The following is an 18,322-nucleotide window of genomic DNA, read 5'->3' as shown; positions in this document are numbered from 1 at the left end:
TTTGGAAGAATGTTAGCAATTTTCAGTTCTCTGACATCCTTGCCTACAATAGGTGGGCCCTATACTGTTTATGTTGCTACATTGTTCAAAAAGCTAATTTTGGGTTCAATATTTTTTGTCCATGTCCATGAACTGAAAATTGCTAACATTCTTCCAAACATACTTTTTTGTGTTCATCAGAAAAAAAGTCATTATTACAGGTATGAAATGGTTTGGAACAACTCGAGGGTGAGTAAATGATGACAGAATTTTAATTTTTTGGGTGAACTGTTCCTTTAACCGTGACTTTCAGCAGCCTGAAAGCATTTTTCAATGTTTTCCTGAACTTTATACACATGGGCAGATGGCAGCTTAGAGCTTTTGCTGTGTCCTGATCTGACAGAACATCTATCTGAGAGCAGATCTGCTCAATATTAACTGATTTTCATACTCATTAACACACTCTGGGTCAGCTACGGTTTTCTCTCACCTTCACCCTCACAAATCATCCAGAGGTGGCAATCACACAAAGCAGGATTCAGTGTATTCTTAGAAACCATAAATGGTTGCCAGGGACAACAGCTTGAGGCAAAGACGATGGCTTTCTCGGATCAAAACACCCCCCTCAGCACGGCTCGGGTTTGAACAGTGCCTGCGTGGTTCTCAAAGACCTCTGATGTCCTCCTTTAACAGACTTTAAATGTTTTTTCATTGCGGTGCGGTAAAAGGTTGTTAAAATTGTTCTTCTTTTTGGTTTTATATTTGGCCTTTTCTACTGAAACGACAGACTGAAACGAGTAAATGATCAGGAAATGTTGCAAGCCAGATCTGATCTCATTGCTCGCACAAACAAGAAGTATAAAATGTGAAGAATACTGAACAATGAGTGTTATGCTAAAGTGCAGAAAATGGCTTTACGTCACTATTGAGAAAACGTGGCTGTGTTTTTGTTCCTCCAGCAACAAGCTTCTATGTTAATGTTGTGGTTTGTGAATAGTGTAACGGTCTGACACGGTGGTCCCACGTTTGACCCAAGTTTAAATCTGTCTCACTTTGTTTTTCTTTTTCTGCCTAGATTCGACTATCAAGAGCTGCTCCACAACTCCACCTTCTGCCTCGTACCTCGTGGCCGCCGCTTGGGCTCATTTCGATTCCTCGAGTCTTTGCAGGTAAGACGTTCAGTGACCTTTTTCCTCGACTCAAAACAGGCGTGCAAGCTTCAACAAGCTAACCGCTCCTTTTAGCAATGCAAGAAAGGTTCAACTACACCCAGAGGATTATGAAACCAGTCAGGTCTTGAAGTCTCCCAGATAAACAGCACATTAGCCATTAAGTGGCAAAACTTCCCAGGCACATATATTCTTGGATGTCCTGGTAGTGTGTGAAAGGGCCGGAAGCTCGCAGAGGGTGTCCTCCACTCCAGCGAGTCATGCTGAATGGATAAATCCACAGAACGGTGGGTTTGGCACCCAGCTCGGCCCTCACACTGATTACCCGTCCCTCCCTGGCTCTCCTTCTCTTCTTTAGTGTCTTTCCCTTCATGCTTTTCCACATAAGCCCTAGATCTTGTTTTTCTTGTGAGGCGGCCAAAGCCACAGAAAGAACTGGCAATTACCAGTGCTGCGGAAAGTTCTAGAACATCTTCCGACCCCTGTCATCCATAGACTGCTTCTTTCTCTCTAATCTCACAACAGCTCTCACTCTCTCACTCCCTCCCCCTCTCTCTCTCTCTCTCCCTCTCTATGGATTTCTAGACACATTTCCATTTAATAACTGCCACGATTTGCCACCTGTGTTTGAAAAATAAACAAACCTTGTTTGAGGGATGTATGCATCTTAATAAGTGAAAAACTAGTTGGGTAACTTGACAATACAGGTGGGAGAAATCAATATTTTGGAAGTACTATGATATTTAGTTCACAATACGATATCAAGATTCTAAATCATTACGTATTTCACAGAAATAAGCCACACTTATTCAATTATTTGGACCAAATTTCAAACTCACGAAAATCAGCAGAGAAAGTATCTAAAAACATATTTCTATTGATCTTTATATTGTCATTGTTAAAAGGGACAATCTCAAATAATAATAAATTGTGGAATTTTCTAAATAAATAAAACAGATAAAGGGCAAAAGAGATCTGCCCAACTTTTCAATGTTAGCAGTCCTGCTCTACTGCAGGTAAAAAGAACAAGTGCACTAAAATACACTTTATTTAATAGCACCTAGTACTCTTCCATAAGCAATGTGGAGATTATAGCGACGTCTAGTGGTCAGGGTGCGAATTGCAACCAACGACTCACTCCACCCCTCCCTTTCGAAGCACTACGGTGGCTGACAAATAAGATGTCGTCCCTCTGCCAAAGGAAATAAAGTGTTTACAAAATGCACTCTGTAGAGCAGTTTGTCCGCTTATTGCTACTGTAGAAACAACATGGCAAATTCCATGTAGGTGACCTGCGGTGTATGCAGACAGAAAGAGCTCATTCTAAGCTAATAAAACCATAACGCTACATTGTGTAACGTCTTTATACACCTCTGAACACATTGGCCCTGTTTAAAAAGTATTAAAGGCACAAATTAAGTACAAAATAAATGTGTGAAAATAGAGCACTTTAAATAACAAAGTGTATTTTAGTGCAGTTTTTTCACCTGGGTATATGGTCCCACAAATTAACAGAATATAAGTAAGATGAATGATGCAATATATCTTGAATTAATGAAACACATTTAACATTACGAACAGCAATATTATCAAACCATGGCCCTGATTTTATCACATTACTCGCGAATTCCTACCACTAGACTCACTCCTTGCAAAAATGGCTATAGCAACCCAGAAATGTATCAGTGCCAAGACGGACATACCGGTCAAGCGCCCTCAAGCTACCATCAAAGAGCACGAAACAAAAGTCAAACTCCTACATCTCTGTGGTTATAACAGGCCAAGGTAGCAATCAGTCACCTGAAGCAATTTGTTGCCGTCCGCCCATGTGTCCTCTAACGCCTGTTTAAGATGAAAGCTAGGCAGCGCACTGCTAGAGGGGGTGTGTTTGATCTCTGCCCCTACTTAGGATCGCACTCTCTTGTGATTTAATTAAAAACCTCAGTGAAGACCAAAATATGAACTGAATGACGAAAACAAGACGAAAAAGGAAAAAGAGAGCGAAAACAGAGCAACATCAAAACGGAATAGTAAACAACAGGGAGGGCAAGCGTGAAACTTCACTTCAATAAATCATGGACCCTTGCTCCCTTCTCACCAACTACACCCCCTCCACTTCACTTTGGGGGGTAATTAACACATCTGTCTGCCTGAGTCATACAGTACATTGGCCTCCTATGAGACTTCATGCACATCCAAACAACCTTTTCATCATCACACGCTATATTCTATCTTATGACCTTGCCTAAAGGAAACAATTTAACACACTGCATCTATTTTTGTGTATGGGGCTAGCTTCTATTCTTCGTAGGTCCTGTTCATTGGGAAAATTTTTTGTATTGTATTGTAATTCTCTGTCTCTTGTGTCTCACAGGCCGCTTGTATCCCAGTGTTACTCAGTAATGGATGGGAGTTACCTTTCTCTGATGTAATCCAATGGAACCAGGCAGTCATCGAGGGCGACGAGAGGCTGTTGTTACAGGTAACGCACCTCCCACAAAAAGGATGAGAGAAGGATGAAAAGAGTTTTTAATTACAACATATGATAGTAATTGACATCTACTTAGTTTTTGTTTTTCTGCATTTTTAATCATCGAGTTACAGTTTATGAGAACAATTCTGTTGTGTGACAAAAATATTTTAGTCTCTAAAAAAAAAAGATTGCAGGCTGAGAGGTCATTGTCGGAAGTAAATATTACATTTGATTGACCATTAGTGGTGGAATCAAATAATTTTATATACTTCCCACTAAACTGTATATTTGACCAATGTCCCTCAAAACCAGTATTGGTTTCATGTCTCTCAAATGGATCTTTTTAGATAATCTACTAATTTAAAACTAAATCATGTTCCATGTTCATTTACTGTATTAATTTACTTTGAAAGGTGATCGTAGCAATCAAATTATAGAAATGGCGAACACATCTAGCAATGAGACGCCGGCCGAGCACTTGGAAACAATGTAAAATAAATGATTCAATAAACCAATCAACCAATATATCATCGATTTTCAAGAATTAATGTTCATTATACTTTAAGTATTGGTTTCACCGCAAAAGCGAGAGCCGCGTGTACTCACTTAGCCTTGCAGCCGTAAATAAACGGCACATTGAATTCAGTGCACTAGCTAGTTGCTAATGGGTCAACGGTGGCGCCATATTGGGAAGGTCAAGACTGTCCTATAAACCCATACATTTACATCTAAGCATTTGGCAGACGCTTTTATCCAAAGTGACTTACATTGCATTATCCTATTCATTTTACATAGGTATCTGCAATCCCCTGGGATCAAACCCAGAAGCTTGCGTTGTTAATGCAATGCTCTTACCACTGAGCTACAGGAAAGCCAAAATAGCCATACTAGCCATACAAGTGAACGGGAACTAGTACTACCATTTTCTGGATTAAAACACAATAACGTTTACATATCTTACGTTTCACCTCCACTTACATCAAATGCGCAAATGAAATATGGTAAAGTATAATTTGTCATAAGGTATTGTTTAAACTCACCGGTCAAGCATTGATTTGGATTATTTTTGCTTAATATTTGTGGAGACGTCACTAATGTGATATATTTTATATTATAATTTTATGTTATAATTTTAGCCAGGTTTTGATTGAGGAGGGCCTGGGGTGGTTCCAGTCCCCCCATAAGCCTTAAGGGACGCTAAAACAAAACACTATTGTCATTTGTCCAAAGATCAAATTTTAATTAATAGTGTTTAATAAACAGTTTTGAAAGCGTTTATCTTAAAACTCAACAGTTAGTATAATTTTAATATAAACCTTTCTTTATGTATTCTTAATATTATTGCATTGTCAAACCAGATGCGACGTGCTAGCCACTAAAGGGATGTGCAGGTGGTGGCAAAAATAGGAAAGGGAGCAAAAATATTGTTCTCCCCAAGAACATTGTGTTCCTTCGCAAAAACTTTTGTGATTCCACAAGAATATTTTTGTTCCCCAAGAATATTTTTCACATTCTCCAGAGATTATTATGCGCTCTCTTTCCTTTGACGAGAAGGCTACCCTTCTGCTTTCGGAATGTCATCTGTCTTTCTTATTCTGCGCATTGGTTCATATGAATTATCTACAGTATCAGGAGATATATCATGTATATCATGACAAGAGAATAACAAAAAAGGAAAATAAAAGGAAATTCTCAATTAGTAAGAAAATGTTTATCATAACTTTTGAGTACAGCGAGTGTACACACAAAAGCATGATGACGTCAAAGTTCGGAAGACATTGATGTAGTATTCTCAGCAGTATGTTTAATGTAACTTTGTTCCTACAGGTGCCGTCTACAGTGCGTGCTGTAGGCATTGACAGGGTGCTTGCTTTGAGACAGCGCACACAGATGCTCTGGGAAGCGTATTTCTCCTCCGTGGATAAGATCGTACTCACCACACTGGAGGTGAGGGCTGGTTAGACGTGTATACTGTGGCGTACCTGACAGAAAGCAAGGTCTGTCAGTGGAGATTAAACCTGCACATGATGCCATACATCATTAGCGCACATTTAGTCCTCTGCCCCTAGGTTAACTGCCAACAAATGTCGATTTTGCCCAGTTATGGCCTAAGTGCGCCCCCTGCTGGCCAACACTTGTCTAGTCAAGAAAAAGCGAACATGCTGTGCAAATGGAGATACTGTCTGGTGTTTAATGTACTATGTTTGATTTTATGATATAATAAATGCTGTCGCATGCATGTTTCAGATCATAAAGGACAGAGTGTATTCCCACATCTCCAGAAATAAATTAATGTGGAATGCCTTGCCTGGTGGGCTGCTGGTTCTGCCCGAGTACTCTACACACCTGGCCCACTATCCCTTCTATTACTTAAACCTTGGTAAGCAAATGATCTAAAAAGTCTTTGTGTAATATAGTGTAAAGTGATTTGCACCGTATGTACCGTGTACTTGTTTGAAAAAAAGCATAGTTTTATGTTTTCACTGTTCCATATTCATATGTGTAGTATAATAAAATGTATGTATTATTTGTATAGAATGTATAGTATTGTCCTGATAAGAACTATTATATTTTTTTCTGTTGATGTAGGGATCAGCCCAGGTCAAGAGTTTACTGCTGTCATTCATGCCACCTCACCTCTGGTGTCCCAATCTCAGCCAATCATGAAGCTTTTGCAGGTCGTCTCCAAATCCAAATATTGCTCACAGGTACTGCAAAGCTACTATCACTAGTCATCAATGATAATAAATATACAGAGTAATGTTGATCTTTATTAACTTCAAATGGAATTTTGCTACCATTGCAACGCTATTAAAGCATCTCACTAGATCTGGGTGAGCACTTGTGACATCTTAAAGTCACCATGAAACAGAAGTTGCGATGGACTTATTTTCCACATCGTGGTTAATACAAGTTAAATGGCTTCTAGGGCGGGGCTTTATTTTGCTTTTCCCTTTTTGGCTGGTTTGTTGTAAGGTGGACCTGTAGGGGAGAGCTATAATGCCTGACCATTGGACAGTCAGTATAGTCCTACCTCTTTTTTTGTTGCTCACGTCATGTGGTGTAGAGTTGTTGCTGAGAGGGGGAGACGAGCTAAATGTTTTTGATTAAAAATGAAAAGCGCAAATGAATTTTGAAAAAATAATGGTGTGCACAGATAAATCTTTATTAATCATCACTGCAACACTGTGTAGAACACTTCAAACTTCCTGTTTCCTGTTCATGGTGACTTTAATACCATGTGTAAACAGAGCCACAGACCACCAAGCCACCAAAAAGTCCGGAGTTCATGCTGTGATGCTTTGTTTGTTTTCATGTCTGGGTTCTTGTCAGATCATAATCTTGTGGAACAGTGAAAAGCCACCCCCTCAACGGAGTAAATGGCCGCCTATGCCAGTGCCCCTTACGGTCACAGATGGCAGAAGAAAAGTGAGTATTCAAGCGAGTGCACAGTCAAGAAATGTCACTCTCTTTCTCTGTCTCGTTTCTCATGTTCTCTGCCACGCTTTCTGTTAACAGACAAGCAGTCGTTTCTTGCCTCACGCAGTGCTCGAGACGGATGCGGTTTTAAGCCTCGATGAAGACACGGTTCTGCTGACCAATGAGGTAGAGTGTTTTTTAACCCTGCGTAAAGAAATCCAGTCACTTCATACTTTTAGATGTTACTAAACTAACCAGTGCATTTTTGCATTTTAATTTGTTTGTTAAACCACATACTGTAACTACATTTCTACATTTGAGTGTTGAGTATAAGTGGTTCTTTAAAAGCCTAATTCAACCACAATGATAATCATTTTCATTATTGGGTAAAGTATTCCTTTATTACATAGTAAGAGGTTAAAAAGCATGAGCAATAGTCATAGTCAGTGGCAAAATATGGAAAAAGTGATACATGGATTTAGGTTAAACGGTTTTAATATAACCACATACATAGCTAATTTGTGTTTTTCCTCTCTGGCACTCACAGATCAATTTCGCTTTCCATGTTTGGCGGAGTTTTCCTGAGAGGATTGTTGGCTACCCTCCCAGAAGCCATTTCTGGGACCCGGTTAAAAGAGCCTGGGGCTACACCTCTAAATGGACCAATGAGTACTCCATTGTCCTCACTGGAGCCGCCTTCTATCACAGGTAATTGACTTGAGCTGTCTTGTTTTAAAATCATTTCCTCGATGCTCGATCAAGCTCTCAAATATCATCATGGCAAACTGTGCTCTTTGATTATGGCCTAATGCCTTTGTGTCGTACAGGTATTACCATCACCTGTTCTCTCACTACCTGCCCTTGTCTCTCCGTGTGCTGGTGGATCGCACCACAAACTGTGACGATATCCTGATGAATTTCCTGGTCTCTGCTGTGACACACCTGCCACCCGTCAAAGTGGCACAGAGGAAGCAGTACAAAGAGATGCCCGCTTTGCAGGTGAGAATAAGGCCGAGTTTTTTGTTTAAAGGTGCTTTCACAGCATGTCACGGTGATGTATTTTCTTGTTTTCCGTTTCATCTTAGGGCTCCAAGATGGCCCCTTGGGCGAACCCGGAGCACTTTACCCAGAGGCAAGAGTGTGTTAACACCTTTGCAAGCTGGTTCGGTTATATGCCTCTAGTGCACTCGCAATTTCGCCTGGACCCTGTACTCTTCAAGGACCATGTGTCTGTTTTCCGCAAGAAGTACAAAGACCTGGAGCGCGTCTGAGCCAAGCTGACAGCTCGACAGCCAGATGAGACCAGAGACGGGTCACAGACTGATACAGACACTGATGGAGAGATCTGTTTCTTTCTGTCCACAAAGAGCCACATGACTACAGCTTCTGGCTTTTGTAGTGGCCTCCCAGCTACGCTTGTGGTGGCCAATCAGAGGACGGGAGAGAGATATACATATATTATGGTTCTCTATGACTGACAGCTTCAGGGATGGGTGAAAACCGTCATTCCTGCTGCCGTTTCATTGGGGAAGAGTTTGTAGCATGATGCTGACGGTGATATCAACTAACACATGACAGTGTTGGCAAACATCATATTGATCACATGAACTGTAAATTACATGACCAATAAAATAATTCTGAAATGCAAACTGTCTGGGTTATTTGATAAATACTTTAATTTAGAAGGTTACTGACAGACTACTGCTTCAATCCTGCTTGTTTTAGAAACAAGTGTAACCTGTTTGCGCATCTACCAAGGCCATGTATTTATTGACAGATCCTGATCAACCATTTCTTTTTGAGAAATGACAAGTGTCGCCATAGTTGTTTCTTTTTTTATTTTGTATAAAATGCATTGAGTCAAGCAACAAAAGAAACTTTCCATATAAAACCAACCGTTAATTTGAATATTTTTAAGAGATTGAGTGTGTAATCCAGAGCTCAGATCTACATTTAGTCATTAGTCAATTCCACACTGAAAACCTGAGAACCACAAGTGTAACATGCAACAAAAAGATCAAGCAACAAAATGACTAGCTTATGTATATCATTCACATTACTTGCCGTTTGCTGAAAATCAGCATTGGTAATAAATACTGTAAAGGAGAAGTCTTATCTTGTTTGTCAAGATAAAATGTGACATTAACACAATCAATAGATGAAAGACAGTCAGCTATATTATTTGCAAGAGCACCCGAATTGCTTTGAAAGTTGTGGATGAGGTTTGACACAAGCCGGTCAGATGTGTACTAGAGAGCGTTGTCATTTTCTCATTGTGAGCATGGCGTTGACGTCCCAGAGTAAGTTCCTCATTTGGTCCATTAGCACTTTCATCTCTTGGTTTTTCTGCCTGACTTTCTGTTAAACCAAGAATGTTATGTTCTTAATCAAAAGTGCAGTCATGATGGAACTAAAATACATTTATAACAGTCCAATATGTTGGCAATACAGATAACACGAACACTGTATTTAGGGAGATGCACATCCACCTTTATAGCTTTTTCCTGAAGATGGATTAGCCTCCAGCCAGAATATTTATGCGAAGTAATATTTACAGTAATTTTTTTGTATGTAATGTTATCATACTAGTAACAATAATATATGAAACAAACCTCTAGAACTTCTTGTCTTTCCTGGATAACCGCTGGACTACATGGCTCTACCCTCACAGGTGCCGTCTCCTCCCCTACATAAGGAACCAGCTAAAAGAATGCAAACGGGAAAGGAACACACAATATAATCATGAAAATGTAATTAGAACAACCCTTTGAAGTGGACATCTAAATCTCTAAAAAGTGCCCATTCCCTAAAAATCCTGAATTGAGGTTGTAAAAATGCAGGAAATAAATTTATATTTATTTACCAGATGTGTGCTTCAAGACACGGAAAATAATGATTATGTTCTTTAGTAGATTTTATGAAAATAAATTATTAAAATATACTTCCTATAATTATGTTCCTGTTTTTAACAAAAACATACATAAATATTTTTTTGTAGATATAACTTAACTTGGAAGTAGTTCCTAACATGCTATATATCAGATTAACTGTCATTTTAAGTGTATTTCAGTTAAAAGAAAGATTTATTTTTGAGATTTATAATTGTTTTGGTATTTTTATTTTTTTAAATTAAGTTGTTACCGTTGTTCAGAAGAGTGGTGCTCGTGCGTAGGCTGAGGGAGGGATAATTTTAGTCACCAGTCTATTCATACTTGACCATCTATGTTGTATAAAATATAGTATACAGTATGTCACAGAAGTGAGTACACGCCTCACATTTTTGTAAATATTTTATTATATATTTTCATGTGACAATACTGAAGAAATTAGACTTTCCTACAGTGTAAAGTAGTGAGTGTACAGCTTGTTTAACCGTCTAAATTTACTGTCTCCTCCAAATAACTGTAATGTTATTCTTCTTCTGTTATACCCGTAGTAATGTGATTCTTTAGTGTTACAAGGTCTGATGTGTGTTAACTTTGATGTTATCAGACTTGTCACTGGAAGTTCGAGATGGCACCTCATGGCAAATAACTCTCCGAGCATCTGAAAAAAAGAATTGTTTCTCTACATAAAGATGGCCTAGGCTATAAGAAGATTGCCAAGACCCTGAAACTGTGGTTTAACAGGAGAGGCCTCGCCATGGTCGACCAAATAAGTTGAGAGCACATTCTCAGATTCTTATCCAGATGTTGTCTTTGGGAAAAAGACGTATGAGTGCTGCCAGCATTGCTGCAGAGGTTGAAGGGGTGGGGGGTCAGCCTGTCAGTGCTCAGACCATACTTGGTCAAATTGATCTGCATGGCTGTCGGGCTCACTTTTGTGGCCAATGGTTAAGACATTTATGGCTGAGTGTTAAGTTATTTGGGGGGGACAAAAAAATGTACACTGTTTTACAAGCTGTACACTCACTACTTTACATTAAAGCAAAGTCTAATTTCTGCAGTGCTGTCACATGAAAAGATATAATAAAATATTTACTAAAATGTGAGATACTGTATTTTAATATGGAAGTAAGCGATCCGTAAATGTATTGAAAGTGTTTACTTTATTCTGGTTAGAAAGTAGTACATTGAATTATAGCAGCAACTTTAACTTAAAACTAAATACTTCAAATTGCTACGAGGAAGTTATTTTTTTCTTTATAGCTCCTACCACAAGTATTTTAAAAGTGCCATTTATAACAACATTGAGGCTTCTGAAAGTCTCTTAGGGTGTTATATTGCCTGGGCAATGTAAACGCACCCAATCATAGCTTGCACCATAACAGAAGAAGACCTTACTGCTGTTGGATCACACTGGTTAGTACTGTTGGTATTAAACATTGCAGCCAAAAAATCTGTAAATAGGATGCAAGTAACTTTTAGTACAATTAATCTGTTTCTAAATTCTGTTTTTCAGCTTTATTTTGCAAAGATGACACCACATGAGATGTTTCGTAAGCAGTACATATTTCTTGTTATTATACTACTGTAAATAATCGTGTCATTTCACATGTCATGAATTGTCTTTAGTTGAAATGCATTGTTGAGTAGTAACAAATTCAAAATAATATTTAGAATTTTTAGATTTACAGTAATACTTAACATCTTAAAAATACAATAGGGTATCCTTCCTTTTTTAAATATGAATAAGCTGTTAACAAGTTTCTGCAAACACTTTCAGAATCACTTTATCATGTTCTGGTTGTTATTTTTATTTTGCATGTTTCCTGAAGATTTGTTTGGTGGTTGGCTGCGCTACGCCTTGTTCTGTGTGTGGGTTATCAACATCTGTCTGATATTTTATATATATTATCAGCTAAAACTTTTGAAAAAGATACGTGAAAAATACAAAAATTACTGTGTATATGAGAATATTTAAAGAAGCAGGGCTATGATAGCTTGAAAACATCATGTGCTTGAAAATGAATGTTCACCAGAGCAAGCTAATTTAATCTTGCAAAACTGATATAATGTAAAACTCAGTGTTATTATAATGTTTTAATATATCTCACGTAATAAAGGTTCACATAGATTAATTTAACCCTTGATTGTGTGCTATGAGTAAACTTGAAACTATCATTTTATAGACCTTCTTAATATGAATATTGTCAATGTTTTGGATGCTAACATATTCATACTAAAAGCTAAAAAGTGAACACATGTACACCCGGAGCAGTGGGTTATAAGTAGTGGGCACCTGTATATACAGTGTTTTATAAAGACAGATGGTGAACACTCACTTCTGTTGGAGATTCCTGCAGGTCAGTTGTCATCTCTACACAGCGCTCATACAACAGACGCAGTTTACGGAAGAGAAGCGCAAGCTGCCGCAGGTGCTCCTGCAGCTTTCCAAAGCGGTCCTGATACGCTGCCTGGCTTTGTGTCACACCATTTGGTAGCTAGAGGATAAAGCACATTATTCAGAAATAAATATCAACTTAAGTATGCCTTGTCAAATTTATATATATAATTATAATAATCTCACAAGTTATTGTCATAAGTACTACTACTTTGAAGATGCTATGATATGATACGGTTTTATTTATGTTACATTTTAAACATAATTGCTGTGTCACTCTATAGTTTTGATGTGTTAACTAATATTCTAAAATGTGGGAAAAATGATAAACAGAATTATTGAACCTATATTTTAAAGGATAACGTAAATGCATTATAAAAATGTTGGTACATACACACGATTGAAAACATAAAAAGACAAACAACTTTTCTCTTGGAATTTTGCTGAATGATTTTTATTATAAAAAAAGGTTTTCAAGGAGGTGGGTGTGGCAGAACTACTGTTAACGGAATCAGGCCTTCTGGAAAACATGCCTCTGGAATGTAATTTTATCCAGGACACTATGTGATATCTCGGTCATTCCATAATTTCATGAAGGAACAAGGACGAGAATCAAAACATCATGCAAAAACCACATCCAGTCTGCTGGAGGACTGGCACTGGAGGGCGAGTACAGATGCCCCACGTCTCACATTCAGAAAAAATTAAACCCACCTGAGTTAGCCGTGTGATCTGGAAGATTTCCATTGTTCGTGTGACGATGTCTTGGACGGTCTCCTGACCAATGCGACACAAATAAACTGGAGAGATTTCCCGCAGGGTATTTTGGGGAGCCATGCCAGGCTGGGCAGGTCCTAACCCAGAAGCCATGTGTCCCTGCACTTGCTGCTGCTGAGTGGGCATAACAGGCATACCTGGACCCAGTCCCTTCTGAGGGATCGTAGCAGACATCTTAAAGCAGAAAAACATAATTCAAGTACAAAATAACTCTGTGCTTCTGTGTTTGGTTTCACTGAGAAACACGATGTTTGACAGTTTACACTACAATAACATGTGTTTGACTTTCAAAAATGTGTTTTTCAGATTTGCATGTTTGCCTGAAATAAATGTTTTTATAAGTGAAGTTAAAACACCTGGAAAATGGGCATTTAAGAGAAAGCGAGTAGACTTTATTTATTAAGTGCTACTGAACATTTTCAGACATCCAACGTTAACACATCAGACTGAATGAATTAGGATGACTGAACGGCGCTTTTCACTTCTGCCCTTCATATTAAGAGCACTGTATTTACGAATAACTCAATGTAGATACTTAACTGTGCTAAATGATGTTGATCCTGGCCTTCAAGTAGCTGTATTCCAGAAGAAAACAGTAAACACGTCAAAATCACGATACTTCACCACCCCGCTCGCTTTCTGTTTCAAACAGAGCTTCACTATCCATCACTTGTTTCGTCATTTCCTGTCTTCCACTTTCCAGGTTTAATGTCACCGAAAGAAATCTCTCATTATTTAGGATGTGCCGGATCGCATATTGACTAACCTCCGCAAGTAGCAATGCATAAATAGGTATTAACATTTTTTAAATAATTTTGTAGTAATAATAACGTCCATGAATGTATAGGGTTGATTCAGGCAAATTGGGACAAAATGGCAAAATATTCCATTTCTCCTGAATTCAATTTTACATTTGCGTTTTTGTGGCGTGGTTGCTCTAGCAACCGTAGATTAAATTCAAATTTAACATTAAATATCAAAAAATGTATATAATGTACACAATGAAAACGCGACCGCGTGGACTTTTATTTTAAAACGTACACCTCCGGTGTTGAAGGCTTGAAGGTATCGCGAGATTTGTAGTCTACGTACATTCAACGTGGATGCACAGAAAGGCATTATTCGATTATCAGGTTTGTTTACTGTGTATTGTGCATATTTGTACGTTTGTTTTATTGTACAGTAAGTTGAAACCCTTATAACATTTATGTGTTTTGAAAATGTCTTTAATGATTTAGATTTGAGTTAACGTTAACAGATTCGTTTCTTTATAATACTACAAAAGAAGGCTTTCGTTCACTGTGAAGTAAGTCTCTTTTACATCGATGCGATTTAAGATGATGTAACATATTAAACCTGTTTATTCCATTTTGTATACTATTCTCGTTTTGGAATGTCTCACTTTAAACTGACTCTCACATTGTGAGAAGACGTTACCTTATGTTTTTGGGGATACGTAACGTTATATTTAAATGTATGGTGTCAAATGTAAACGTTGCGCATCCTGAGAATGAATTTGTACCTTTAACTTGCTAGTTATTAAAAGCATTGTTGAATATTGGATGTTTATAGGTTGTCACTGGAGATGGCAGAGAATGGTTGTCATGTCAACCCAGAGGAAGCCTCTTACCACCAGCATCCACCCAAAAATGAGCCAAATGGAGCAGAAGGTCCCGGTTCTGCACCTGATTCATGTGGCCTGTCAGGATCTCAAAAGGAAGTCCTTGAGCGCTGTCTGCACGCTCTCACTAATGCCAAGAATGACAGCCACGTTTTAGCAGCACTGCTCCTGGTAAACTGTAGCTTAACCTCCTAATTTTCTACATTATTCCACCAAACGTTATGTTCTAGATTAAGTGAAAATAATCTGATCAATATACACAATTCTAATGCATAATATGTAAATTTGCATCTCTTGCAGATCACAAGGCTGTGCCCAGCAGGCCAGCTGGATAACGGGACTCTGCATCGCATTTTTGAGGCAGTAGGTTTGAATCTTCCCGCACGCCTCCTGGTGACAGCATTCAGGGGTGGGGAGAGCTCTGGGTTGCCCCCACAGGAATTGATCTCTCTGGGTACTGCCCTGCTTGCCGCCCTCAGTACAGATGCAAACATGGCTGCTCATCCCCAACTCCTTAGCACAGTCCCTTTGCTTCTGAGCATACTGGAGAACGGACCCAACTGGACAGCTGAGAATAACTCTAGTTCTCAGAATACGAAAACCAATGATGGAGATGAAAATATCAATGATTCTCCGACAAGCGAGATCACATCATCGGATGAAAAAACATGCCCAGACCCCTCAAGCAACAGAGATGAACCAGGTCAGGCAGGTGGGACTAAACTGGATGAGGCTTTGGCATATGACAGCTACCTGGTTATCAACGCTGTGTGTGCTTTACCACAAGGTCCAGAGCAGCTGTTTTCCCGCGGTGCGGTTCCATCTCTATGTAGAGCTGTCCTGAAAAAACAGACTCTCAGCCAAGAAAAAGGACTTCCACTGCTTGGGCACATCTTGTCCTCCAGCGTTGGACCCCGGGCTTGGACTAAGTACACCTCTGATCTTCTCTCACTTTTGGGTACTGTCTCCCAGAACTTCGGCAGGATCCCAGATCAAGACAGATTAGAGATGTGCTCTCAAATACCACAGTTCCTTCCTCCACCAGGGGGCGAGTCTGTAAACGATGAGCTTAAAGAGATTGTGGGTAATCTATGGACTCCCCTGCGACCCTTGATTCAGGGCAAGCTTAGCAAAGAGCATTTAGGTCTTGTATTGGTATTGTCTGCTTGCCTATTGGATCTGTACGGCTGGGAGTCTGTGGGACCTCCAAAATTGTGCTGCCTGCTGGTAAACCGGGCGTGCGTGGAAGTGAGGATGGGTCTGGAAGAGCTGCCTGGAACAAAAATGTCCCCTCAGGAGCAGCACACCCTCACTGCCTGCTATCGTATCATGGAGGCTGCTATGGAGCAAGCCTGCAGCCAAGTGGTAGTCTCAAATCCTGCCCAGTTACAGACAGCCATCACTGGGTTGAGTCTTCAGCAGAGCAGGCAGGTCTTGGGGGTTTTGGAAGAGGCTTTCTCGGCTGTTATTTACTATCTTAAACAGATTAGTGTGGATAAGGTACTACATTAATAATAAATATATAAATGTACGTGACGCTTTGTAAAATCATTAATACTTTTAAATGTGTAATTTAGGTGGATCAGGCCCACTTTGATGATCTGTTTCTGTTCGCCACTTTCCGCTCACTCTGTGCTTGGCTTGCTGAAGAAACATCATGCCTTAAAGAGGATGTCATCGACCTTCTGCCTTTTCTCATTGGCTATTCTAAAAGTCATTTTAAGGGAGGGCGAAAAGGAAAGGGGCTTACTGATTGTATGTCCAAAATATCCATCAACAACAATTCACAAGATGGGATGTGGACCAAAGATGCCGCTCTGCGGTAAAACAATATTTTTTCTTAATAACTGTTTTGTAACTGTTTGAAGTATGTTGTGTATTTTACCGTACAAAACTTTTTTCCTATGATTCAGATATCTACTCCCAGCTTTGTGTCATCTGTCTGCTGAAGATAAACCAAGACGAGTTCTTCTTTCCCTGGATACTCCAGCCTTGCTAGTAGATTTTCTGAGCAAGGGCTGGGGGTCTTTGAGAGGTCAAAGTGGGAAAACTGTGACTCGAGACCCTGGACTGGAAACGGTGTGCTCTGCTTTACTCAATTTTGCCATCACTGAGCCAGAACGAGTCAGGTATGCACAATTTAAATGTGAACTGTTAAAGGGTAACTTCATCCTAAAGTGAAATTGTTTATGATTTACTCGTGTTATTTCAAAACTGCACGACTTCTTTCTTCTGCGGGACACAAAAGAAGATATTTTGATGAATGCAACCAAACAACACTTGCCCATTTACTTCTATTGTATGCTCACAAGACCCACTTGAGAATTTCTCAAAATATCTTATTTTGTGTTTTAGAGAAGAATGAATCATATATAGGTTTTAAACAGCATTTAGACTTGCAGACAAATAGCTTGATGCTCCGTTTCATGGTGTTCTCTCAGGAGTGATCCTTGTTTTCTCGCTCTGGAGACCATGCTCAGTGAGGCACTGCCTGTTCTTCTTCATAAGCCACGCCTCTTGGTCCTGGCTGCTAACTGTTCCACGTTGGGTCTTATGATTGGTAGACTGAAACCAGCTTCAACAGGTAAAGCCATTTTCCTGAAACCGTGATTTGGTGTATATTATTTGCATAAATCAGCTTAAAGAAGTAGGATGTACTATTTCATACTTTATTCACCCTTCTTAAATATGAGTAACAAAGAGTTTTTAGGTTAGCAGGTAAATGTAAATGGGGTCATGCTGACTTTATTCTGAATATTTTTGTTTATTGTTGCTTTCTTAATGCTGGTTTTACAAACTTTTGTAGAATCTGTAGATCCCGGTCAGCGGCGTTTCTACTCTTCGGTTCTGTCATTTCTCCTGAGTGCTGTACAGTCAGAATCGGCCTCTAACACCGCACAGATCAGCGCTCTCTGGTTGGAAAACTGGGAGGAGGCTGGAGAACTCTGGAGGCTCAGTTTGCAGGCTCTGGGTGGTTGTGTAAGGGCCAAGTCTTGGATAACCAGCCTGATCAGAGAGGAAAAATGGCTGCAAAACATCTTCACCCTGCTAGGATCCAGTGGAAAACTCCCAGACCAACATTCTCAGGATGCCCTAGAGGAGGTTTTGTGTGCCATTGCCAAGCAATGCCCTTTGTGTCTCAAAGACATCAGTGTGTTGGTTAAGAGTCAAAGCTGCGGATCTCTTCAGTGTATGCCACAGCTTAGCAAAGTATTGAGGGGGTAGCCTAGCGTAGCGTGTATTTAAATACTGATGCAGCACTTACTGTGTTGTCTGTTGGCCATTAAACACACAAAAAACATTTGTAATACATGCACTCTGAATCAGAACATGAAATAAAAATATTTTTGCTTTTGAACTGATTTATTTCTTTTTAAAATATATTTCTCTACAAGTGTTTCAATGTTCAAAAGAGAACTTTGATAAATGCTTCTTACATTGAAAAGTCGTTTTAAATTAGAACTTAAGTATATTTAATGCATGTAAATGAAAATGCATCTTCGACCTGTCTTGTGTTAGTATGTCCACTAGGTGGAGTCCTTACAACAAATTGATAATCAAGCCGGTATAATTCCATTGACAGGATCACCAAATTCTTTA

General features: G+C 39.3%; 3 protein-coding genes across 12 annotated transcripts in view; 2 read left to right on the top strand and 1 right to left on the bottom strand.

Annotated features, from left to right (window-relative positions):
* ext1c (exostoses (multiple) 1c) overlaps window positions 1–8,687 on the top strand; it is a 40,199-nt gene extending 31,512 nt beyond the window's left edge. For both annotated transcript variants that reach the window (XM_079484344.1, XM_079484345.1), the window contains 10 exons: window positions 1,055–1,148; window positions 3,523–3,630; window positions 5,449–5,568; window positions 5,869–6,001; window positions 6,211–6,329; window positions 6,955–7,050; window positions 7,141–7,227; window positions 7,589–7,749; window positions 7,869–8,040; window positions 8,127–8,687. In XM_079484344.1, coding sequence (XP_079340470.1) covers window positions 1,055–1,148; window positions 3,523–3,630; window positions 5,449–5,568; window positions 5,869–6,001; window positions 6,211–6,329; window positions 6,955–7,050; window positions 7,141–7,227; window positions 7,589–7,749; window positions 7,869–8,040; window positions 8,127–8,312 — 1,276 coding nt within the window. In that variant the 3' untranslated portion in view covers window positions 8,313–8,687. The remainder of the gene's footprint in view (window positions 1–1,054; window positions 1,149–3,522; window positions 3,631–5,448; window positions 5,569–5,868; window positions 6,002–6,210; window positions 6,330–6,954; window positions 7,051–7,140; window positions 7,228–7,588; window positions 7,750–7,868; window positions 8,041–8,126) is intronic.
* Window positions 8,615–14,168, bottom strand: LOC306910105 (mediator of RNA polymerase II transcription subunit 30). 2 transcript variants are annotated; one of them, XM_079484346.1, is made up of 6 exons: window positions 14,013–14,168; window positions 13,642–13,676; window positions 13,039–13,275; window positions 12,266–12,424; window positions 9,654–9,743; window positions 8,615–9,399 (listed from the first exon to the last, which is right to left on the bottom strand). In XM_079484346.1, the coding sequence occupies exons 3-6, from the start codon at window positions 13,273–13,275 to the stop codon at window positions 9,304–9,306; spliced, it is 582 nt and encodes a 193-aa protein (XP_079340472.1). In that variant the 5' UTR covers window positions 13,642–13,676; window positions 14,013–14,168; the 3' UTR covers window positions 8,615–9,303. The 2 variants fall into 2 exon arrangements, with proteins under 2 accessions (XP_079340472.1, XP_079340473.1); XM_079484347.1 differs by lacking the exon at window positions 14,013–14,168 and having other exon boundaries at window positions 8,697–9,399; window positions 13,039–13,254; window positions 13,642–13,781.
* Window positions 14,119–18,080, top strand: ncdn (neurochondrin). Of its 8 annotated transcripts, XM_079484342.1 has the most exons (9): window positions 14,190–14,234; window positions 14,340–14,407; window positions 14,674–14,893; window positions 15,023–15,434; window positions 15,516–16,222; window positions 16,300–16,544; window positions 16,636–16,851; window positions 17,164–17,306; window positions 17,529–18,080. In XM_079484342.1, the coding sequence occupies exons 3-9, from the start codon at window positions 14,687–14,689 to the stop codon at window positions 17,945–17,947; spliced, it is 2,349 nt and encodes a 782-aa protein (XP_079340468.1). In that variant the 5' UTR covers window positions 14,190–14,234; window positions 14,340–14,407; window positions 14,674–14,686; the 3' UTR covers window positions 17,948–18,080. The 8 variants fall into 8 exon arrangements, with proteins under 8 accessions (XP_079340462.1, XP_079340463.1, XP_079340467.1 ...); XM_079484336.1 differs by having other exon boundaries at window positions 14,119–14,234; window positions 15,023–16,222; XM_079484341.1 differs by lacking the exon at window positions 14,340–14,407 and having other exon boundaries at window positions 14,157–14,234.
* Window positions 18,081–18,322: the final 242 nt, after the last annotated feature.

Source organism: Barbatula barbatula (genome assembly GCF_947034865.1).
Source record: "Barbatula barbatula genome assembly, chromosome: 21".
NCBI lineage: Eukaryota > Metazoa > Chordata > Actinopteri > Cypriniformes > Nemacheilidae > Barbatula > Barbatula barbatula.
The sequence above is the reverse complement of the archived record's forward strand: the minus strand, read 5'-3'. Positions and strand labels throughout refer to the sequence as shown.